The sequence below is a fragment of the Phoxinus phoxinus genome (assembly GCF_949152265.1).
Source record: "Phoxinus phoxinus genome assembly, chromosome: 5".
Taxonomy (NCBI): Eukaryota; Metazoa; Chordata; class Actinopteri; order Cypriniformes; family Leuciscidae; genus Phoxinus; species Phoxinus phoxinus.
In genome coordinates this window covers 21,886,260-21,912,133 of record NC_136880.1, presented here as the reverse complement: position 1 = coordinate 21,912,133, position 25,874 = coordinate 21,886,260, and the positions used below count along the sequence as shown (strand labels likewise).

General features: G+C 39.4%; 1 protein-coding gene across 6 annotated transcripts in view; it reads right to left on the bottom strand.

Moving 5' to 3' along the window:
* Nucleotides 1-25,874, bottom strand: part of arhgef4 (Rho guanine nucleotide exchange factor (GEF) 4) — an 83,379-nt gene that overhangs the window by 31,013 nt on the left and 26,492 nt on the right. For 2 of the 6 annotated variants that reach the window (XM_079611646.1, XM_079611649.1), the window contains 4 exons: nucleotides 7,091-12,403; nucleotides 5,478-5,801; nucleotides 4,992-5,121; nucleotides 3,721-3,774 (listed from right to left, as the gene is read on the bottom strand). In XM_079611646.1, coding sequence (XP_079467772.1) covers nucleotides 3,721-3,774; nucleotides 4,992-5,121; nucleotides 5,478-5,801; nucleotides 7,091-12,403 — 5,821 coding nt within the window. Of the gene's footprint in view, nucleotides 1-1,336; nucleotides 1,831-3,720; nucleotides 3,775-4,991; nucleotides 5,122-5,477; nucleotides 5,802-7,090; nucleotides 12,404-24,690; nucleotides 24,869-25,874 lie in introns of those variants that run through there. The other 4 variants (XM_079611648.1, XM_079611647.1, XM_079611650.1 and 1 more) reach the window with 4 other exon arrangements.

Genomic DNA, 25,874 nt, shown 5'->3' with positions numbered 1-25,874 from the left:
TGTTCAAACTTATGAACGTTTCAGTTCAGAGCGTTTCTCACGTGTCGCTCCAGTTTTTTCTTCCTCCAACTGTTCTGCGATCAGCTACGGACAGTGTATGAGTGCTGTAATGAGGTCAGCGAACCGTGACGAGGTGACAGCGCTGTTTGAAATGTCTGTAGCTATTGCCCCCGGCTCACAGTGCACCATTTATTTCCCTCCATCACATGAAAAGTCACATCCCATCTCTCTTAGGACAAAGCAGAAAATGAGAAAAACATCCAAATTGCAGCTGACGTGGGTAGCGGTGGCTGTTTGAGACATCGGTGCTACCTTGGCTGACGGTCATTGGCTTGTCTGTCACCATGCCAACCCTGAGAGAACATAATAAGACCAAAATACTGATCAAACTGGCATCTCTTCTCATTTCACATAATTCGTCTTACTATACGGCCACTGGCGCAAGGAAGTATAGGGTAATGCCAGCACAGAAACAGAGAGTTGCTCTATTCTTAGAAAGGAAACCTGAAGAATTTGCGTTGATCAATATACCAGCTCTGTTCACTGACGCAAAAGGGGCAGTGTTGGTTTCCCCTTAAATATTTTTAACACAGCCTATGCTTTCACTTGCTTCTTCTGAATATCAGGCTGAATATTTTTACATGAACGCTGATGTGAATTGATACTAACACATTAAGGTGTGGAAAAGCTCATAGCATGCTAATTTTGCACATTAATATCCTGCAAGGGAATATGTGCAACTGCTGAATGCAGGTAACGCCGCCACGTCAGTCATAAGCAATCCATCTATATCTAGAATACACATTGGCTCACTTGACAGAGCCTTCCACAACATTACCACTTAACCAATTACGAGCCAGCAGGAACATAGATCAATAGATGACATCCGTGACAGTAATGCAATAACCTAAGCAGGATGCAGACGAAAAGAGAGTGGCACATCTTCATTCAACAGTAAGGCATCATCTTTAATCTCGATTCCCACATGGCCACCGGCAAATCTAGCTCGATTTCTATAACTCGTGTTTCTTCTATACATGTAACATGCAAGCAGACTCCTGTTGCTTTGACAGGCTAAATGCAGGAGCAGCAGCAACGCCATGTGTTTACATTTGCATAGACACAGTGCCTCTTTCAGCTACCTCCTTTTGCCCATAAAGGGCTTCAGACAATGTCATTACATTGACCGAAAGACAGCAATACAATGAACAAGAGCCGTCACAAAAACCTCACCGAGGCAGAATGTCACTCGCTGCATGAGTGTCAAGTGACGTCAAGCTCCAGCAAAGCACACACTACTTATGACATTGGAGGTCCAAATGTGAGAGAGTCTTACCGTTGGTGGAGTGAAGGCTCTCCAGACTCCAGTAATGGGACATGACCCCTCGCACTGCTCTAACCCCTCCGGCCAGTCCCAGAACGGGGCTAAAGCCTGAGTCAGAGCCAGGTGACTGCTCTGAGCTGCCACCACTGCAGCCACCTCCTGCCAGCGGGACGCCCACCTCACCGGCACTGTGCTGGGTGCGCATGTGAAAGCACAGCGAGAGGAAGAAGGGTGGCGTCGCTTCGGGCAGGTGTCGGGTCCAAAGCGAGTCTCAGAGCCTCGTGTATGTGGCGTAGCTTCAGCCCTCCTCTGTCATTCCTCACTCGCTCTCCTGCTCTTTTACTTTCACTCTTGGATGCACAGTCTCAAAGAGCTCACGGCTGAACACAGACGCCCAGGCACACAATCAGTCTTCTCTCTCTCGCGAGCGCACACGCATACTGTCACAGGCTGGCATCACCGGGGATCGTCTAAGGGGAGGAGGACTCATACGACTTGCATGACTCAATGCGAAACGCCTGCTCTGGCATTGAAAAGAACCGCCTTCCTCCTCCCCTGCAATACCCCCTTGAGCCCCCCTTCCTCCACTGTTAAAGCCAAGCTGTTAGTAAACCAAAAGACAGCGCCTGGAGAGAGCGCTAGCGATGTCGAGAGTTGCAAACACCTTCTAAGAATTCAACCCATAATTAGCTGAGTTCGCACATAAATGACGAGCCCAAAAACGTACGCAATTTATCACAAACAAAGAGTGCTTGCGCACTCTGATACAAAAAGACGTGATTTCCACAGAAATGCTCAGAATCTCTATGGAAAACTATGAATAGAAAGGAATGTGGTTTGTGTGAGGCCATTCTCATTAGACTCAAACTTAAGAATCTTGACTTGGGTGAACCTTTGCAGCTGGACTATACTTTACATAACATGGGAGCTGGAGGCAGAACAAAGATAAAACTCAGGGGAACATTCCTCACATTCCTGTATATGACAGATCTGATCTGCCACTGGTTTAGATCAGGGGTTTTCAAACTAGGTGTCTGTGGACCCGTGGAAAAGTTCAAAAGTTCAGAAAAACATTGTAAAAAAGAAAGAAAAAAGAATAATAATAATAATATGATGATGATGGTTATTATTAGAAGCAGTAGCAGTATTAAAGAGGACCTATTATGCCCCTTTTTTACAATATGTATTATAAGTCTCTCAGGTGTCCCCAGAATGTGTTTATGAAGTTTCAGCTCAAAACAGATTACAGATTAATCATTGTACTATGTTGTAAATTGACATTTTTTAGTGAAAGGAAAAAAAATGCTGCTTTTGTGCATTTATCTTTAAATGCAAATGAGCTGCTGCTCCCCACCCTGTTTTCCAGAAGAGGGCGGAGCCTGTACAGCTACAGATAGTCTAACTAACAAAACATCTGTTTGGTGACATTGCAGTTCTTCATCATCATGCAAGTTTATTATGTGCATGCGTTTTAAAGCCATATCAGTCTAAACTTCTGACATTTGGTTTTCAGAGCGCACACACTCAAAGCACGCGCACAGAAAGCTGGATATCAGACGGCGTGTCCCGTGACTATTAAACGCGCTTAAACTGTCAAATACACACAAGGTTTTGTCAAAAAAAAAAAAAAAAAGTTTGCAAACACACAAACAAACAAATGTCTCTGAACGTGAACAGCAAGTAAAGAAATCGCATGTGTATATTAAATCTGTGTATTAAATTGAAAGCAGCATTATATACAGTACCTACTGCTATATATGCTGTTAATATGAATTAACAACAAAAGAAAAAACTGAAAATTACTAATAGAAAATAACTTTTCTTACTTGAATGCTGCTGTTAAATACTCTGGCGAGGAGATAAACATGGCGGACTGTGTACAGCTCACTCTAAGCTAATAGGACAGAGTCCGTCAGCAGTCGTGGGCGGAGCCTAAGCATATGTGACATCACAAAAGCTACTATCTGCAAATGGCTTGTTCTGATTTATGGGGATTAAAAAAAGAGGAGTGGGTGGATTTTTACCATTATAGTGGTTGTGTTTACACACTGCCGACACACATTTATGTTCAAAGTACACCATGTAAAAGTGATTTTTGCATAATAAGCCTTTAAAGTAAATAAATACATCTCATAAATATTATAAATAAAAAGTAACTGAGCCAAGTATATATACACCCCCTGGTTTACATCACACACACCAAAAAATCCAATTGGACTATTAGCTAATAAACTACAAATGGTCATATTATTATTCCTAAAAATTCCTAAAAAAAAAACAACAGTTATAAATGCAAATAGGTCGAACGAACAGGTTTGAATGACCCTTCAATAATTTCACGCAGGCATTGTTTGAAAGTACAGGCTCATATTGTGTTTCAGAAGGAGTAAACTCACCTAGAGGAGCAACCTGTCCATGTGCCTCTTGTGCTGGTGTGCTGAGATTTGATTCTGTGGAGAGCAGCATGTATCGGTTTTAGTTTCTCTCGTGAAGTGCTCCCGAACTCAAAATACAAACTAAGACTCAAGCTCTATATTTGCATAACCGCAATAGGAATGCTGCATTGGCTTGTCATGCAGAGTACAGAAAGGTTTTAGAGTGGGCATGATGTCAGCAAGGGCCAAAATGAGGTTATTGTGTCTTTCTCCTCGTAGGAATCCACAATACATAAGGCATTTACAGAGGCCTTGCAAAACACACAGAGCATGTCATGGCATCAATAGTGGGAGGCATATTTTACATAAATAAAACAGAACAAGAGTCAAAAAAGATCGAGAAGTCTCCCTTCAGATCAGAGATCCAGAGCAAAATGCGCACTTAAATGTATAACTGGCTCAGATTTAGTCAGGGTTTTATGTTGATCATAGAAACATAATGCTTGCAACAGCAAGCAAACAAAACAGCCAACTCAAGGTCAGCCAAAGTCTATTTAATAGTAGCTTACAATCAAAAGCTACACTTCAACTCTCAACTCGATTTCCTAAATCCAAGTCTTCTTTTAAGAGTGTGCATTCGTGAGTGTCTGTAAGGGTGGGGGTTATAAGCCCATGCCAGGTCTACCTCTATGCTCAGAGAGCGAGAGAGAAAGAGAGAGTGAGTGAGTGAGTGAGTGAAGTGAAGTGAGAGAAGGCCTGGCGCCAGTGAGTGGGTGAGAAATAATCAGCAGGATTGTTTGGCAGAAAGGGAGAGGATCAGCACTGGGGGCCTCAGCTCCACGCTCCGTGCATTACCGCACAAAGATAGCCTCTGTGCTCCTGATATGTGCACACACGCCCGAATAAAGCTTCTCCTTAAGAAATTGCACATTGTAGGTGGAATTCATCACTCCTCACAGATGTATTGTTTGTTCGCGGCTGCAGCTGAGCTAAGACCTCCTCAGGTTTATGTCCAGGTATCTCAATAAAACTGGGCCATGTTTGATGATGAAAGACAATAAATTTACATCACAGACATCTGCGAGTCTCTGGGCTCCGATTGTCACAAACAAAACTATAAATATCTCACAGAGGGTTATCACAGGTTGCAGAATGAAGGAAACAATTGCCCCCTGGAGGAAACTAAAGTACACTCAGACTTGAAGGAAAGATTTAAGAAGTCAATATACTGTGTCGCATAATAAAAGGCTGTGGTGCAATGTGTAGCAGGTTTAAATGTCAATGTTCCTTACCTGAAATAAATGCATACTGAGGCCAGCCCAAAAAGTCCAGTCCGACAGGTGTGCTCTGGGAGAACAAGTGGTCTTTGAGGGGAACAGAGGGGAATTGCTCCGGAGAAGTGAGAGAAAGTCTAGCACACAACTATGGATGAGACAGAAACATACCCATTATGAAAAATTATTATTATTCACTCACTATTATTAATAAAAGTTTTAATATGTAATAATAATAATAGTAACACATGCCCATGATTTAAAAAACAACCTGTTTTGTCTTTTTTTTAATGACTCAAATTAGTCTGAGCTCATCTGACAAACATTGATTTTTGTGTATTCAGGCAAAACACCAGAAACGGAAGACAAGTCGGAAATCCTAGAGAAACTACAAGGGAATGATTCCAGGAGTACAATACAAGAAGAAAGCAGAACAGGAGAAGAAAAGGTGCAGCGGGAGATGCTAATGGCTCGGTGGTTCTCCACTTTCGACGATTTCCTTACTTTCTTGTGCTTCTCAGATGTTGGCGTGCTAAGCTGGCGCAAACTTTGCTGCATGCTAAGCTTCTTTTTATGGGTGTTCTCCACGTCAGTCAACGTTTCAAATGAGCATGAGCGTAGATGTGCTTCGGTCGAATTGTTCTTCCTTTCCAGGTCAAGCGCCACCTCTCTGATGCCCTGAAGAGACATGGTCCAACCGTAGAGGTCTGAGATGGGTCTGGGTGCAGCTGTACCCTGCTCTCTGGACTTCACCCGAAGCACACATGCATTTCCTTGTTGTCTTCTCTCTGCTGACTGGATGGCTGGATCAGTACTCCGCTGTACATGCTTTGAGTGCAAATTTAGGTGGTTATTGTACATGTGCTTTTTGATGGATGTCCACTGAGAGATGAAGTTTGTCAAATGTTGACTTTTGGTTATGTTAAGAAGTTAAATGTATACATAAGCAAGATTTTTTTACACTGCATTAAATTGTTACTATTCTTAACTGGAGAAGTACACAATTCTTGTTAAGACATCATTAAGTTGTAAAGAATGTATCTTCCAATACTTCTGTATTTTGTCTGCACTGGCAGATTTATTCACTTGTTTTTACTACAGAATTCAGAATTTTTTGGGGGTCAGTAAGATTATTATAATATATTTTTTAAAGAAATTAGTACTTTAGTACAAAAATTATCAAAATGATAGTAAATACATATTTTAAAAAAGATTTCTACTTCATATAAATTATATATTTTTTCTTTTTCTCAAAGAATCCTTATCAAATGTATCACAGATTTTTTTAAAGAAAAACAACTGTTTTCAACATTGATGTTGAAACAGAAATGTTTCTTGAGCAGCAAATCATCATATTAGACTGATTTCTGAAGGATCATGTGACGCTGAAGACTGGAGTAATAATGCTGAAAATGCAGCTTTGCATCACTTACATTTAAAAATATAGTCAAATAGAAAACAGTTAAACTTGTATTAATACGCTATTGCAAATTATTACTCCTTTCAAAAACATTTAAAAAATCATACCGACCCCAAACTTTGAAACTGTTGTGTATAAAAAAGTTAAATACAAGTGATTTTTTTTTACAATGCATTAGACAAAATACAGTTCTATTCAAGATACAACCTATTAAAAACAATCCTTAAAAGGTGTTGCTTCAAGGGGGAAAAAAAAGGGAAAAAATAATTAAATCTCATTTAGAATTTTGCAGTGTAGGCTACACTTATTGAAAGGGTGCACTAAATTATTGTGCCATAGATACAGCATACGAGCAATGTGATCATCCATGATTCCTTGTAGGCCACTAGAGGGCAGTATATTTGGAAGTGCACACATTTCACAGAAAGCTCTTTTGTATTGTGACTTACACATGTAACAACCCTTGTAATTTCCTGACTGGCCAGGAATGTATTTTGAAAAATGCACCATAACAATCAACTTTTGCTTTCATGTATGAAGAAGAGTCTTTGGAAAACTCAAACTTGAGTAGGATTACTAAATACAAATAGCAAAATACAAAAAGTAAGAAAATCATATAGCACTCCTGCCTAAAAGGTTCAAAGGACACATTTAAGCTGTCCTAACATCATAAACTTTATAATTTACTTTGACTTACCTCTGGTTTGTTTATCAGGGATGCTGAATTCAGGCTATTCTGAGAATGGCTGTCTGAACTGCTGTCCTCTAGTAAGTATTCAGAATCAAAAGACTGGGATGTAGTGAGTTGTGCTGTCCTTGGTTTCAGAGACGTCGGCCTCTGAGGTGGATCGGAGAGACCGTCAGTGCTCACTCCCTGACCGAGCGAGCAGAGAGAGGAAGCAACGGATCTCGAGGGGTAACGGAAGCTCCTCCGGTGTGCCCAGCCCAGAACAGGACTATGAGGTTTGGGGCTCATGGGCCTAGTCGGACTATCAGTGTTCTCGAAACAGCTGAGAGACCTGGTCCAGATAGGTGACATCTGGGTTGCGAGTGTAAGAACAGTGGGGTTTACAGGTGACTGCGATCTATCCTCTACATTGGATTCAAAGCCATCTACTGAGGCCTGATCAGAATCTGAGGAAGTGGCATAAGGCAGCTCACCTCCTTCCAGACATGTACTGTCTTCAGACTGTTCCTGAGGTGCAGATTCCAAACTCTGTGGGTCAAAATGGCGTGTGTTCCTTAAACTCTTTTGGGAAACTGGTGAGCTGTTAAGTCTGGACCTGTTCTGAGGAGCACAGAAGGCACAATCAATATGGCTCTGATGTGTGGACTTGTCACAGACCGCCCCAGGAAGCGATAGAGTTCTTTTGTAAAGTTCTGCTTCCTTTAAATGTTTCATCTTCCTCCAGGACTGCTTGGTTTTCACCTCCTCATTCTCAGACTGCAAGATCTGTTCCTGGTTGTCCCTCTCAGGATATCTGGACTCAAACAGGCTAGTCAGAGACTTGTGAGCCATTGCGAGCTTAAGGCGTAAATTTAAGTTATCGGTACTCTTGCTTCTTTTTTGTTGCAATCCCTCTGTCGTTGGGGAAGCTCTAAAATTCTGTGCATCTCCATCTTTGTGCTGCTGCAGGGATTGTGTATATCTCTCTCTACTCGGCAAGTTAAAAGCAAAAGCCTTTTCAAACATGTCTTCATTGGAGTGGTCAGAAAACTTTGTAATGTCTGTGAGATAATCTGTACTTTGTGAAAAATGGGTCTTGTACAGCAAAGTTTGGGAATTGTTACGTGGGAGTGACCTAGTGTACTTTACTTCGTCCCGTTCATCTCCATCCACATTGGAGTCCTTAACTTCCGGATCAACCTTGTTATTGCCTTTGTGTTCTCGTTTGGTCTTGCGGAATGAGGGCATTCGAGAAAAAACTGAAAACATAGAGCCTTTCCCTGATTGAGTTCTCTTATTTCTCGCAGAACCACGAAAACTAGACGATGACTGAGTGCTGTCCTCCGTCTCCTCGCTGTTAGTACTGAAGTCAAGGTCTTGTGACACAGAACTGGAAACACTATGGCCATCACTGCTATCAAACTCATTGGATAAAGAGCTCATTGTTTCTCCAGCATCTGGTTCATTCATGACAACGGCTACATTGGCTTTTGTATGCATGGCAGAAATGTTGTCATGTGGGCGGTGTGTAACGTCATCAAAAGAGCTCCATTTCTCATTGAATACACCTTCTGATAATGGACTTCCTTTCTGTTCCTCCTCCAGTCCATTCTCCATCACAAATGAGCTCTCCGATGAACGGTCTGACTCCAAAATAGCTTCTAAATTAGTGATGGGTAAAATTCGACAACATGTAACAAATGCGCCTTCAATCTTCGAGTTGTGCAGTTGCAAAGATTGCTTAAAAAGAGGATCAGACTTTTCACATAAGGAATCAGCGATTTCAGGAGAGTTTGTTGTGAATGTTTCAAGTCTTCTCTCCATGTTTTCTAATGCATAAGTATCATCGACCTTGAGAGAGCCACTCAGTGGTAATTTGCTTTCCTCTTGGGCAAGCTCTGGGTGTTTGTGTGCAAGCAAATGGACAATATGTGAAAATTCACAATTTGTAGAGTCTGAATTAACCTCACCATGTGTGCTGTAATGGTCATGTGTGTTTGGGGGACTCAAGCTTTGCAACACTCCAGTACTGCTCTGACTGATGCCGTCTGCGCCCTTGAACTGAAATCCTCCCGCTGTCTGCTCTCCCTCCACTGAAGACGAGTGCAGCTGGCACTCCTTCCCATTATGGTAATCACAGAGCTGCTTTTGTGTAACATCCTTGTGGCTGCTCCATGCATTGAAGTCTGAAGGTTTCTGAACATTACCTTTGCTGTACATTACAATATTCATTTCAGGTGCTTTGAAGGAGGTAGCCCGACCAGCAGGGGCACTAAAAGATTCACTATCTTTGCAATCATCGCCCTTTGAGACTAAACTTCCAGCATTATTAGTAGATCTGCTGTATTTTTGCAAAGAACTAGGCAAAGACATTTTTACACTTGAGGCACAATCTGCTAAAGTAATGGCTTTAATGTTATTATTTGTGTCTGAGCTGTATTCATGGTTTCTACTGTTCAGCTGAGAGTAATCAAACGGAGGGAAAGGATCAGAACATGCACTCGACAAAATATCAACATCTGACTCAGTTGTTTTAACTGACTCATTTTGCCTTGTTTGTTTGTCAGATAGGGTGTTGGGTCGGTGAAATTGTTTGGAGGTCTCTGTATATTCTATAACGCAATGCGCTAATTGTTTACGGTTCATTTGAAGGCCATCACTGAGCTCAAAGCAAACGTCTGTAGGGCTGACTGGAGATTTTTCATACGAAATGTCAAACAGACTAGCCAAAGATTCGACAGGACTGTCTACTGGACACCCATCGGATTCAGCTGTCTTCATGTCAGGACACGCAACACTCAATGCTTTGGGCCTAGTGTATTCTATGCATCCCAAACTGTCAGAGTAAATTACTGACTGTTCTATAGAGGGAACTATTGTACATTCTTTCTGGTACCCTTTAATATTGTGATCCATGTTGCTATCCTTCTGTGTTCGTTGTAAAATGTCACAATCTTTATTATCAAAACTGTTAGTGTCAACACAAACTTGTGTTTCAGTGAATTCACCCAGTTCGATAAAATTAATTCTACTATTAGGGCACTGATGGTTTTTGTAAAAATCTGCCTCAGGCTCATGGTCCTCCGAATATGTTTGCCCACTGTCCTGCAAACAATAACGGTCCATGTGATGTCTACTAACTGAGTAATCTTCTTTTTCACTGTGCATTTTTAATACTGGGCAATTTTGGTGAACGCAATGAGTTCTGGCATGCAGATCTGACTGTTCTGATGTCCAGTCATTGATCAGATGCTGATGCAGTGAATTTGATGCTTCAGCAGAAGTTGCATTAGGCACATTTGAGAAAGCTCTATTAGCTGCAAAAAACTCATATTCCGAAACAACAGCAATGTCAGTTAAGTCCTGCTTTTTGAAATTTAGACTTTCATTCTTTTCAAAGTTCAAATCAACTTCTTTGTCAGTGTCCTTTGATGAATGCCTTCCAGATGTTTTCAATGATTGATTGACTTCATAGTCCATGCAAATGTCCATGCAGTCCTGTTTTAATTGTCCCTTTTCATAAGCCACTGTGTTTGAAATAAAACGAGCCTTAATGAAATCAACCTGTGATAGTCTGTCTTCCACTGAAGACTGTAGTTGGTTGTGTTCTGAATCCTGTGATTGGCTGTGTTCTGAATCCTGTGATTTCCTGTGTTGTACAGAATCCTGTGATTGGCTGTGTTCTGATGAAGTGTGACTGTGTTCTACTGAGTCATGTGATTGGCTGTGTTCTATCAATTCCTGTGATTGGCTGCATTCTACAGAATCCAGTGATATCCTGTGTTGTACATAATCCTGTGATTGGCTGTGTTCTGATGAAGTGTGACTGTGTTCTACTGAGTCATGTGATTGGCTGTGTTCTATCAAATCCTGTGATTGGCTGCATTCTACAGAATCCAGTGATATCCTGTGTTGTACAGAATCCTGTGATTGGCTGTGTTCTGATGAAGTGTGACTGTGTTCTACTGAGTCCTGTGATTGGCTGTGTTCTGATGAAGTGTGACTGTGTTCTACTGAGTCCTGTGATTGGCTGTGTTCCGATGAAGTGTGACTGTGTTCTACTGAGTCCTGTGATTGGCTGTGTTCTATCGAATCCTGTGATTGGCTGTGATCTGATGAAGTGTGTGACTGACTGTGTTCTACTAAGTACTGTGATTGACTGTGTTCTATTAAATCCTGTGATTCTGAGCATTCTACTGGGTCCTGTGATTGCCTGTATTCTACTGAGATCTGTGTTTGGCTGCATTCTACAGATTCCTGTGATGGGCTGCATTCGACAGAATCCTGTGACTGACTGTGTTCTACTGAATTCTGTGATTGGCTGCATTTTATGGAAGCTTGTGATTGGATGCACGAGTCCTGTGAATTGCTGTGTTCTGTTGACTCCTCAACTTTCTGTTCAATCGGCCTCTTAACTGATACAGACTCATATTTAGAAAGATGCCGTGAGACAGATAAACTGATCTCATTGTCATCAACATTCAGCTCATCATGTTGAGTTTTTGATTTATTATGTTCAGCATCTGTACTTTTCACAACGGATGCAATTATCTCTATTTCAGTGCTACTAGTGTCAATATCATCTTGCTGTAACTCTTTCTCACTTGTGAACTGTATGTGCAGCTCATTGTATCCTGATTGAGTGTCCATGATATTTTTGTTGATTTGTTCTAATTTAAATTTTCCATCAAAGGAGTCAGCAAATTGAGACTTGGCTCCATCACTGTCTGTTAAGGTGAATAATGAGTCTTTAGCACTTGGCTCAGAGAGTGTTTGTGGTTCTACAGTGTCCTCTAATTCCAGTAGGGGTGTTACTACATAGGATAGGCCATTCCTTGAAGAAGAATCAAGTCCAGGTCCTACTGGAGAATTGCTGATAACCTCCCCACAATCTGGACCACCTTTAGCATCAGACATTCCAGTGCCATCAACCCACATGTGTCTCATCTCCGTATTTCCAGTCTGTGTTTGCAATTGCTCAGTGGTCCAACTGTGACTGTCAAAAACAGCATGGTGGCTTTTTGCTAAAGAGGGATTTCTCTCTCTAACTGAAGGAGAGGGTTTGACTAATGGAGAGTGTGAGTCCAGATGACCCACAGAGCAAGAGCCGGTCTCATCGCTGAGCGACGTCCTGCAGCCGTCCTTAGTTTCATGATTGGGGTCAGAGAAAGTGTCACTGTGCCACGAGTTTGTGTCAAAATATTCCTCTTTTGTGTCCTGTGCTGCTTCAGGAACCGGCTCACACCATTGCTGATGGTCATGTTGCTCTCCACGGTCCTCCTGCTGAGACTCCCCATCTTCCAGACAGCCTGCTTCACTCCCAGACTCCTCTAAAGTTGGGGCCTAGGATGAAAAAGAGAATATGTGCATTGGTTTCCTGTTCTTAACAAAAAGGGGACTTGGTCTCACTTAATTGAAGTAAACAGTTTATAGGTTACATCAGTGAGGCAATTCAAAATAAGAGTTAAACAATCTGTTGATTTTTATTTTATTTTTGATCTGCAATCAATTTAACTCTAAAGAGCAGCATATGTTTGTGAAGTTAACCAGATAGGTATGATAATCATTCAATTACATCTTACATTCTTTCCCCCTTACACCTGGAACTAATGTGTTACTCAACCATGCCCTGCTTCATGTAGTTAAATCAAAGCCCTTTAGAGAGCATCTGCTTATATGAAGCATCTGAACCATTAGCTCATTTGTTCAAGGGATAATTTCCAATGAACAAAATTGTGCATGATGATGAACAGACTCAGATGTAATAACATGGAAGAGCATAACAGATTGTATGAGTCATTAACATCATATTAGCACAAACAACAGAGAACAAAAATGTAAACAACTGAAAGCAGCTAATCAAAAGAGGTGTTAGTGTGGCCAGCAGGGGGCGCTCACCCTGTGGTCTGTGCGAGTCCTAACGCCCCAGTGTAGTGACGGGGACACTATACTGACAAAGAGCGCCGTCCTTCGGATGAGACGTTAAACCGAGGTCTTGACTCTCTGTGGTCATTAAAAATCCCAGGATGTCTTTCGAAAGAGTAGGGGTGTAACCCCGGCATCCTGGCCAAATTTGCCCAGTGGCCTTTGTCCATCATGGCCTCCGAATCATCCTCCTATATATATACTAATTGGCTTCATCACTGTCTCCTCTCCACCAGTAAGCTGGTGTGTGGTGGGCGTTCTGGCGCAATATGGCTGCCGTCGCATCATCCAGGTGGATGCTGCACATTGGTGGTGGTTGAGGAGATTCCCCCCTTCTATGTAAAGCGCTTTGAGTGTCCAGAAAAGCGCTATATAAATGTAATGAATTATTAATTAATTATTATTATTATTAAAAGTAGATGACAGCAAAACACCAGGCTGCATATACTATAAATCAAACATTAGTCAAAAATCAATGCAGAAAGATGCATTTTGAGCCAAATGGTGTAGTTACAAATGCCCATCAGTAGGGGTTAACTGGACCATGCTTACCAGGAAAAAAACATTTACCCTTTGAGCTCTTCTCATGGTCAGTAGGTTGTGGAAAGGGACGGGGCCTTCCACAAGGGCAGACATTTGTGACGTCATCCAGCTTAGAGAAACCATACAAACAATCCCCTAAGAGGACCACCAGCCGACCAGCTCTTTGCAGCACAACGACAATCCCTTCTTATCGGACTCATAACACACTGGTCTGTCTTCCATTAACCATGTCTCTAATCTAGTGAGTTCAAAAGATTGCAAAAGAAGACACCAGGCTAAGCTAGGCCAGCTAATGGTTCTGATGTTTTAAGTAACCTACAAACATCAGGTTCTGAGAGGGAGAGAGAAGAGATGAAAGCCTCCATCACAACCTGCTTGTACTTAAGAGCCGAGGGGTCATTAGGCACAGCACATCTCCAGCTAATCCCAACAGGTCAAGCCACTCCAAACCCGTCATGTTAAATGAGGAAGGACACTAAGAAGAATGGCTTTAAGAACAGCATGTATCAAAGAGGAGACTGCCAAACACTTCCGCACAGCCTTTTTCACAGCCTTTTAAACAAAGCTTGAATACTCTTTTTGGAAATATTCAAAGTACAGGAATACATTTTTCTATGCTCAAATATTTATACTATTTTTATTATTTTATTTTTTTCTTTACTTCACGTATGAAGCTGTTTTCTCGTAACCTGTTGTAGGGATGTAAACTTGAACTCCCCAATGTATAATATCCTATTAACTAAACATATAGGCTAACTAGCTAGTATAACAGCAGAAGTCAGAAGTAAAACCTGTTCTCATTGGCAGGTGGAATGACCTCAGCCAACAACACAACGTCACCTGACCCCATTCAGTAACCAGAGCTTGTTTTGCCAAATTGATTACAGTTGAGTTACCTAAATGGCTTAACATCTTAACGCTACACCGTGGGCAGGGCAGGAGAACGGGGGGATTGGTTTTGCATTCAAGTGTGAATATACAGTATATACAGTAGGTGTACAAGACAAGGTAAAAAATAGAAAGACAGAGCCAAAAAAAGCACATGTGATCCTGCACAAAGGACTGCTACTGACCCTTAAAGCCACACTTGACCCACAACATACCGGTAATAACATTCACAGTCCTTCAGCTTGGCTCATATTTTACCAGCAATGTTACTTATCAACACCAAGCACTCTTTATATAGAAACTTCATGTCAAAAAAAAAAGTTGCCGACCACAATTAGTTTCACAAAAAACTACAGTACCAATGCAAGGATTAAGACAGCTCAATAAGTGTTACAGTCTAGTTGAATCAACAATACTAACTATAATTCATGAATCTGTCATGTATGGAAGGTCATCATGAATATGTAATGATCTGTGAAGTCCATGACTCAGGTGAAGCATCCAGAATCATGCAGATTCTAAAACATACAGAAAAAGCCAAAAAGAATTCCTCAAAACATAAAGATGTGCTGACGTATAGTTCAATCAAATCCCAGACCTCAGTCCAACTGAGTTAAAGTTCACAAACTATCCCCATTCAACAGCAGTTTTGACCAGATGTGCAGCGCTAATAGAGAGCTAAAGAGACCAGTCCAACTAATGTTCTGCTACTTGTATAATGTCTAATCTTTTATTACCTGTCATAATATACGGTACTTGGTGTCAAGACTTTCATGGGTGAAATTTGTATCGTTTTTTAAATATTTCTTTTAAGCTATAACTAAGGCTGCATTTATTTGTTACAAAAATCGGTAAACCGTAATATTGCGAAGTATTATTAGAATTTAAAATAACTGTTTTCTACTTTAATATATTTTAAAATGTAATTTATTACTGTGATGGAAAGCAGAATTTTCAGCATCATTACTCCAGTCTTCAGTCACATGATTCTTCAGAAATCATTCTTCTGATGTGAAGATTCGGTGCGCAAGAAACATTTATTGTTATTATCAATGCTAAAATCAGTTGTGCTGATTAATATGTGTATGTGAAAACTGTGATATATCTGTTATAAGGATTATTTGATGTAAAGAAAGTTCAAAAGTACAGCATTTGTTTGAAATCTTTTGTATCTATGTAAAAATGTGTAATTAAATTGTAACAAATGTATAATTTCACTTTAATAAATCTATAAGTACACTGTAATAAATGTATAATTATACTGTAATAAATGTATGATTACACTGTAAAGTATGTATACTTTAACAAAAATATAATTACAATTTTGAAAAGAATCGCTACATTTCTTGAAAAGAATCGCTACATTTCTTCAAATGAATCACTACATTTCTTAAAAAGAATCGCTAAAAATCACTATATGTTTCCATCACCGTTTTTATGCACATTTTGAAGTATCACATCAGAAACGAGTGAAGGAAATGACAAATTTTGTGAGGAAAAATCCCATCATTCGGAAAAAAGTTTTTACACTCACTTGAATAATAGAATATTGGGAGATGAAATAATGGGAGATGGAAACGCATTTGTCGAATAAATTCTGACGTAGCGAACATTAAACCCATATGACTAATCGTCTGTTTCCGCTAATGGTGTTTTGTTTACTGTTGTTACTAGGTTACCAATACCAACGTCATCCGCTCTAACAACATGATGGAAACGCACCTAATTCGCATTTGTTTGTTTTTAGTTTTTTTGCGAACTTTGAAAAGATTAGCTTCAAGTTTGGATGAAAACCCTGCTACTGTTGATCAATTTAATGCATCTTGCTGAATTAAAATATACATTTCTTTTTTTATTATTTATCTTTCTGACCCCTTTTAAATGGAAGCCTTCTGAGTGTCTGCTTCCTCTAACCCTGAAGAAATGCAAATGTAACAACATACTGTATGCGTCTGCACATGCAGTGTGTTGAGGAGGTTATGTGACAATGTAGCATGCTACAAATATCATGTATTGCCTACTGTTCTAACATGTTTTAAAATGTTAGAATTCCAATTTCATTGCAATGAGCTTTAGATTCATGGGGAGAAAATTGGCAGTGCATTTCGACAACACACTTTTTGGAAGCAATCATTCTAAAGTTTGGGGTTGGTAAGATTTTTTTATGTTTTTAAACAAGTCTTTCATGTTCATCAGGCTGCACTTATTTGATCCAAAATACAGTAAAAAAAACTGTAATATTGTTATTACAGTTTAAAATAACCAATTTATATTTGAATACATTTTAAAATGTAGTTCATTCCTGTGATGCAAAGCTGAATTTTCTGCATCATTACACAGTCTTCAGTGTCACATGATCCTTCAGAAATCATTATAATATGATGATTTGCTGCTCAAGAAACATCTTATTATCAATGTTTAAATATTTTTGTGGAAACCATGATGTTTTTTATTCTTTAATTAGAAAGTTAAGAATTTCTTAAAATTATATTTAAAAAAAAAGAAGAAAAAAATAATAATTTTTAACACTACTGAATATATTGTAAATATTTAATTATGGTATAGATAATCTTTTTTTTTTTCTTTTTTTTTTTGAAGGGCTCTTAAACACGTGAAATCAACTACTTATTTTTTTCCCGGTCTACTGCGTTTCACATCACACAACTAATTTACAATTTACTGACATGATGACACAGATTATAATGCAGAATCTTTATTACATTATTGTTTTTACTGCATCTATTTACAGTATGCATGCACTGTAGAATGCAAAAAAACAGCCAAGTCATTGCTGCATCCAAGTAGGATTGCTAACAATATCTTTCTCCGGGTATTATAGACATCCTTTGTTTAGATTTATTAGGATTCATGAGGAGGTGTTTGAGGTTCAGGAGGAGGTACATGGGTGCATCAGATCACAGGATCCTGCTGCTCTCTCCACATGAGCATGAGCTCATCCCATCGGAGAAGCCAACCACAGAGAGGGAATCACACACAAACACTTCTGCACACATGCTAGGGAGTCACTCTCAGGAGATACACACACTCACAGAGGACACTTCTGAGAAAGGAACTAGAGCTCATGTTTGATGAGGCATTCAGACATAGTGAAATGACGTCATGTCAACTGTAAATCAGTTAAATATGACAATGAAAGCACAGGAAAGGTGATGATTTTGGGTAAGTTATATGTTTTCATTGTAGGGCTGCTCTTAGTTCTAAACAGAGGAGTGGATAAGCACATAAAGCAGATTTAACATACTGTAGTAAAGGTCAAATATATGCCATCATATACAAGGTGAGGACTAATATCATGACATGAAAGGGACTTTACAATGGTGAGGTCATCTTAGACCACACCTTCAACCCGGCTCTCATATCAAAAAGAAGTTGACCTCTGCTGAGTGAAGCATCTGTGTATTTGAGGTAATTATAAAATAGTAATATTTATTTGCAGAAATATTTGCTTTAGATATCATTTTAACACATCCCTAGTAACAATACACTCGATTAAAACCCAGTGGATGTTCTAAGAGCTTTAGCATCTCGAGTATAGTGAAGCGTTCATGTGCACCGCTGTGCATAGTAAGTGGTTGTAGTGATTTAGAGCTGGTGCAAACACAACTGCAACCACTTCTGTGCCAACTAAATCAGCTGACTTCAGATCAGATAAACCACTTTAACAACGCTCTCACCAAACACACCACGGTTGTGTAATTTCATACATAAAGTAGGCCTATAAGAACCACTGTAAACAACAGCTTTAAGACTATATTTGCATTGGCTAAAATCTTAGATCTGCAATTAATCTAATTAAGTGCATGTAACCATTTCACTAATAATGTATCAGTATTTTCCTACATTGCCTTGATAATGTTTTTTTTATAAATTCACACTAAATAAATCCATTAAACTAATAGCCCTTATTTTCCCGTTTCAACACTCATCATTTCAATCGGCTCCATCCGAAGATTAAATTGCTGGTAAGTTTAAAGGCATGTGCTCGCTTTACTAGGAATAGCCTACCCCATTTGAGCCATTATATCTGCATCAAAGGTTCTTTTTATCAAGGCATTACACTGTCATCATATCTATTTAGCTTTGAAGTGCAGTCTAATTTAACAAACAGTACATAATATTATCTAGATCTGCAGGTATGATGCTCCTTTTATTGGCAAAGTACGTAATAGACACATGACCAGCACTGATTTTTTTTGTACTAGACGTCTAGATCATATCTTCATTGTAAGGCATTTAAGGCTTTTCAACTACATTAGCATTTACACCAGGTTCTACTGTAATCATTGTTGGGTGTCTAATTGTTAAGTTCATTAAGTGAATGCATGGTAAATTGTATTAAGATCTCCAGAAGCGTGCAGCACTGGCTCCATAAATCAGATCAGTGTCATGTCACATATCACACTTTCATACTGAGCAATGAGCAATGAGCATGGTGCAACTGTAAATTTTCAGAAGATGTGCACACTGTCAGACAGACAGGGAAGGTCAATGCTTACGGTTAAGATAAATCCAATTCAGAGATTCCAGTGACAACAAAGAAACAGAGACATAATGAATGCTCCTTCCTAGACCTGGGATCAGGCATTTTCAGCACTGCTTTCATTTTGACATTATAAAACGTGTTTAATTACTTGACTTGAAGAATGCATTTTGATTACTATATTAAATGGCAATCAGTGGAGCTCCATATTCATAAATTGGATCATGTGATCTTTAGCCTGTGCTTTTCAAACACCTGATTCAGCTTAAGTCAGACTTTTCTCAGAGGAATCTGATAGCATAATCGCACAGTCTTTTTATTGCTTTCCAAATCTGATTACCATATCTAAAATACCTCAAGATGCACTGAAGCACAAGAGGTTAAATTCACTCCAATCCATGCATTTTCTCTAAACTATTCGGGGCAGGGCGTGTTGAATCAGCGGACCAAACAAGTGGTTTCTTGTCCCTAATGAGGAGGTGATGAGCAGATTATGCAACGCACCCCTGCTGAGAAAAACCAAACTTAAAGCTGTGCTCTGATAACTCTCAAAGAGACGCAGAAGAAAAATCAGAGATCCCAAAATGCACTGGGAAAAGACTTTTACCCTGTAACTCATGCCACGGCTCCCTAATCCCTCTTGTCCATTCTAATCAGCAGCAGCTTGTTTACCAAACAGACGATATATTCTTATCAATGGTTGCATAACCTAAACAGACACAATCGCCAAAACACAAGGGAGCTGTTTTCCCCAAAACAGGTTTACAGGGCAGAAGAAATTATGCACACAACTTACATTGAACCACTGCTAGATGCTACACTGAAAAAAAACAATGGTAGCACTTCATTTTACAGTTCTGTTCCCCATGTACATACTGCGTACATACTTATTATAGTTATTATAATAACTAGTAACTAGGTACTAAGCCTGAACCTACCCCTAAACCTAACTTGGCATGTAGTAACCTTATACCCAGTATTTTCAGGTAAGTACGTACAGTATGTGCACTGCACGTACTGTAAAATAAAGTGCAACGCAACCAAAACAATAAGTAACATTTTTCCTTTTGCAAGTCTTTGCACTCATATTTCAATTTCACATGTATGGGATTAAGTAAACACTACACTCTAAACAAAAATGATATGATCAATTAGTTACGACATGTTTTTACATTGCTTTAACTCATCAAAATAAGTTAAGCAATTTTCAACTTTTTTTATACAACAAAAGTTGAAATGACCAACATCCAAGTTGATTTTACTTAAAATTTTAAAGCAGCAACTTTTTTTTTTTTTTTTACAATGTCCTTAAAGTTATGTAAAATTAACAAAGAGAATAAGTAAATATAGCCTGGACAATTAGACTTTGATGAGTAATTTCTAGTTACTGATTTGAAGTTTACTTAGCAATGCTCTGGTTCAAGTACATTTTACTCAAACAATGTATATAGCACTGAATTAAGTGAATACTCAACTTATAAACATTTAAGTAAACACTTTGTAAGACAACATGCCCAGTTACCCAACCAAACACATTTACCTCAATACTTGGTACACAATACACAATAATGGTAACACTCATTGGATTGTGTTTGATGGGTCATTTTGAGTAGAAGATGAACTCCAGATTTCACAAAACAGCAAGTTACTAGACCTAACAACAAAAGCAACGATAACAGTGTAAATACAACTGAAAAACAGTGAAAAATGAAACCATATCCATGCACCAGTGCATGATGGGAACACCAGTATCAGAAAGTTGAGTAGGTTTTACTTAATTTTATATAATAACTTTTGAATTTTAATAACTTTGATATTATTTACTCAAAGAATCACTGTAAACATAACAAACAATTCCAAGTAAAATATACTTATAAATTCAAACGTACATTTTTTTACAAGCTTGAATTGAGCACAAACATAGAATTTACTTTTTTTATTCTTGCCTGAACTAACTTATTCAATGTAGAAATTACATTAGTTTTTTTTTTCTGTAGTATTTACTTCACCACATAATCATTTTTATCATTGTAGATGAGAAGAAAAAAAACTGGAACAAATTGACTGAAGTCACTGAACTGACTGCACACAGCACTTGTTTAAACTCGCATCCAACTAATGTTGTCGATCCATAGAGATAATGTTTAAAATTATCACTGATGGCCAAAAGTCATAATCTATGAGTAAAAACATAGGCTGTGGTCCGAGTGGAGGGGCTGCAACAACAACACCCTCGACGTATATCCTCTTTGAGTTAGTTTACATTCCTGTCCTGTTATCTCTCTCAGTCTCTGTGTCTTGAATGGTCTGGCCTTGTCTCTACTCTGGGGAAATAGAAAATCTGCCCACATCTATTATATACCTTTTCCCCCTGAAAATCCCACTGCAAATGCTTCATTGCAAGGCCTTTTAACAGCATAAGAACTTTACATAACATACTATGAATAAAATGTTTAGCTGAGACCCTCACTTGCATGTTCACTATACACTTCACAGTTCTTGCTGGCATTTCGTGCTGTATTTCTACTACTCTAAATGAGATTGTTTGGAATAGCCACATAAAGGCTGAAAGAGCTAAAAACACTTAATATCATTTGGTATGTCGTTTGTTTGGATTTGCAGACATCTCGCACAAACTTCTTCTGAGTTTCCTCGTGTGTCACATGCCACAAGACTCAAATTCCACTAAATGTTTAGCGCAAAAATCTCTCACTGCTCCCTTGTTTTCTTTTTCAATTAATTTGTCAGTCTATTTCCCTGTCAGGCCGAGTGTAACACAAGCCAATGTATTGAGTAACTGAGTGTGGTATGTAATCGTAATTCTCAAACCTGTATGTCAGAGGGATTGGGAGCCTCGAGCATCAACACACACACACACACACACACACACACACACACCTATCAGTCCCACACAACAACATGCGTGCTAACACATGTATCCACACCATACTTTTACTTACGACGTCTAGCTCTGACATGCCAAAACACTGTCATCTAAAGAGAAACCGGATAATCGAACTGCCTCAGGAACACACAGATGGGAAAAACAACTCCCATTCATGTGCAATCCGAGCTCTAATATTCCTGGCGGGAGAGCAGATTGGGACGGATCCTCTGTCACATTGACTTTGCTTGAGAACGGTATTGTTTGGGAAAAGTGCCGTTTCATGGCTCTAATTTCAGCTGGGGGTGTAGAGATGTAAAAGGCTAAAAGTCAAGGCTGTTCATGTTCATGGCATGAAGTTTGACAGCTGCTTGATTAAGCTGTTGACTGCTTATGTCAACAAAATTATGTCTGAAATGATCAGGAAGCAGTTATGCTGACCGAGCTCATGCATAAGAGAGACCCAGGCTGTGTGAGGATGCATTTATTCACAATCATAATCTGACGCATAACATATTGCAGTTGAACAATGCCCCCGAATGAGAGGTTCTCACATCACAGATGAATGAAACAGCGGAGTAAGACTGTGCTTAAACTGAGCTGCTTCATTACAACACAACTGTAGTGTCCTGTCCAGAAGTCAGGTGGCTAGTTTTTTCAGCATCACATACCTGTAAAAACAGCTTAGTTTACTTTTCTACCAGTTAAGGAAGTAGGGGATGTATTTGGACACTTAGATAGTTAGATAGTAGAGATAGAGTTCCCCCAAAGATTAAACATCTGTCATCATTTACTCACCCTTATGTCGTTCCAAACATGTATGACTTTCTTTCTTCAACGAAACACAAAGATATTTAGAAAAATGTTAGTAACCAAACAATTTTGGTTACCATTGACTTCTATTGTATGGAGGACTGGAGTGACCCAGACATTCTTCAAAATATCTTAATTTCACTTATGAAGAAAGTCATACAGGTTTCAAACAACATAAGGGTTGGTAAATGATGACAATATTTTCATTTTTGTGTGAACTATCCCTCTAAATCACAAAAAAAGTGTTAAAAAGATATTCTATGCTTTTATGGCATTCTAAACAAATAATAATAATAATACCATTTTATTTTCATATCTTTTGAATATTTTTTGACTGTTCCACAGTAATGGCATCCTTTCTACAACTTCGAACTCTTTTTCTAAAGTTGGTGTACTTTTTTATTTTGTTTACATAAGTAAACAGTGTCATTGCAGAGCTTGAGCTAAAATATGACTTGATATTTGAAGAAACAGGTAAATATGCAACCAGAATATTGCCAATATAGTCATTTTAAATCACATTGTTATGCAATGTATCCCTAAATTGTGAAAATATTTTGTATTTATGTGCATTTAGGATACATAAATGCTAGCTATGAAAGGTTTTATTACCAAAAAATGTCATTTACATCCAGCGAGAAAGGAATTAAATTATTTATTAATCTGGAGGGTATGTGAAATGTTTGTTTGTTTGTTAAGAGAGGTTTTCTAAATGTCCATGTTTCTATATTTTGGTTGAAAAGTGTGCTTTAAAATCTGTAAAACAAAAAAACAATTGTATTGCTATAAATGGTAAATGGTAAATGGACTGCATTTATATAGCGCTTTCACAGACCCAATGGCCACCAAAGCACTTTACAAGTTGCCTCACATTCACCCATTCATACACCGACGGCGGTGTCAGCCATAAAAGGCGCCATCCAGCTCGTCAGGAGCAGCTGGGGTTAGGTGTCTTGCTCATGGACACCTCGACACTTGGTCAGGTGGAACCGGGGATTGAACCACCAACCTTCCGGTTTGTAGACAACCTACATGAACCACTGAGCCACTGCTGCCCCTATTCATACTTTGCATTTAGAAACATTAACACTGGCAGTGTCAAAAATGCCCTGCAGGCACTGACTCACTGGAGGCCGACGGCACCATGTCAAAGGGCTTCCACCTCTGCAGTGACAGTAACTGTAGATTCAGCTGGCTGGGAACTCATTTGATCTTGAACTTGATATGATAAAATGCAGCTCATATCTGTTGCTTTCACCGACTTGAACTCAGCCTCACACTGACTTGAATTTGCATATAACACAGGCATTGAAGATCGGATTTATATCCGTTTTGCGGAGACACATTTATGTGGCCAAGTGTAAATGGAACAGTTTATAAAATCATGAAGTGACCAGGCGTAAAAAGGCTCTCTGTTAAAGTTAGGCTATGATCAAGCTGAAAAACTACTACTTGCCTTGCTGTACCACTAAAAAACATTTTTTAACAGCACCTCCCCAAATCCATGACAACGCTGAAGACGCTGCCAATACCGCTTCCCAACTGCACAAGTCCACTCACGCACACTAATACTGCCTGTTGGTGAAGCTTCACTGACTCAATGGGAGAAAGTCCAGGCGCTGATCTAGGCGTCCTTCAATTAATCAAAAACATATGTGATCTCAAGAAACAAACCCAAGGATACAGCCAAACTGCTATTATAAGAAGCTTGTCAGACATTTAACACACAAAAAAACACTATAAAACACTGATACTAAGATGAATCTCCAATCACAAGTGATCAAACTTAATCTGATTAGACTAAAAAAAGCAAATGTATCAGATCCTGACATGCTAATTTTATCTGCTACAACATTCAACGTTTCCTTCACCAAAACAAATATTCCAAAAATGTTCCATTGAACTCAACGCTGTCATCTTTCCAAGAAGCGCAGTTACAAGATAACTTATTAAGAGCAGCTTCAAACGAAAATGACCCGAAAGCTATAACTAAACCACCATGACAGTGTGATCTTAATCCGTACCTACAATCCGTAACAGACTCAATGCTATGAAAACAAGCTGAAGCACCCTTACCTTAAAGAAGCTTCGTAGAAAGTATATAACACTCAACATTATGAGTGTGTTGAGGAGGGGACGTCTTCACTCCCCCTCGAACCCTCTCTCTCTTTCTCTCTCAATCCTCATGTCCTGTTGGGAGTTTCTCCAGCCCGTAGCGGCCACATGCTTACTTGTTGCTATTTAGGAGCGCTCTAAGACTCATGGCACAGCCAGAGATAGAGAGAGCGAGAGAGAGAGAGCGAGAGAGAGAGAGAGAGAGAGAGACACCGAGAGAGACAGAATGAACCTGTCATGCCATGCCAGTGGTTTAAGTTTCCTAACAATGAGCACTCCTCCGTTCAACTCAGCTATGTAAAAACAACCGTGTTTGCCAGAGAATCATTTAACCATTTCACTTCTGCTCCGAGAGACTGAGTCAATTTAATTACACTGTCTGTGGCCGGACTGTGTGTGTGACAGTAACAACAACACAGTGCGAGTCAGGCTGCGGTGCGGTGGATTAAAAAGGGTGTTGTGGGCGGAAAAGCATGAGGTCATTTTCATTTTATTTTTTATATTGTTGGGTGAATGTCTGTGAAACGCCCATGCTTTAATCTTACAGCTCCCGCCCAGCAACACTATACCTGTGTCTTGATTTATATAAACACTATGAGTGTGAGGTGAAACTAAACATCGCTTGCTGTGAGGTCAAGTGGGCACACGCTCTCCAAAGGCCTGGTGGTATCATTATGATAGTGGTGGGGAAACATACTTTGGGAAGGTGGAACCCCAAGGGCAGGACCTGCAGTGGACAGTATCAGATCTGTCAGATGAGGAAAAAGGGCAGCGGTGTTTGTTTTCTCCTATAGCAGGGGTATACTTAAAGCTGGAGTGTGTCATTTCTGAGCCGCTACGCTAGTATCACCGAAATTAACTGCAAAAATAATGGTTGTTTCGTAAACACTACTCTCTCTGCCAACGGTTGACCAAGCAGATAGTACTGCCCCAAACGAATCCTTTTGGATGAGCCAGTTTGGGAAAAAGATAAAACAAATCAACCAATGAATAGCTTACTTATAGCTGAATATTAAGCTACTTTTAAGGGGGCATGTAATACACTTTGTAGCATTTGACTGTTTTTCCTGAAGGTCCACTTAATTTCATTTTCTTGCACCAAAAACAGTTGTAGTTTTTTCTCAATACTGAAGAATATGTGAAAC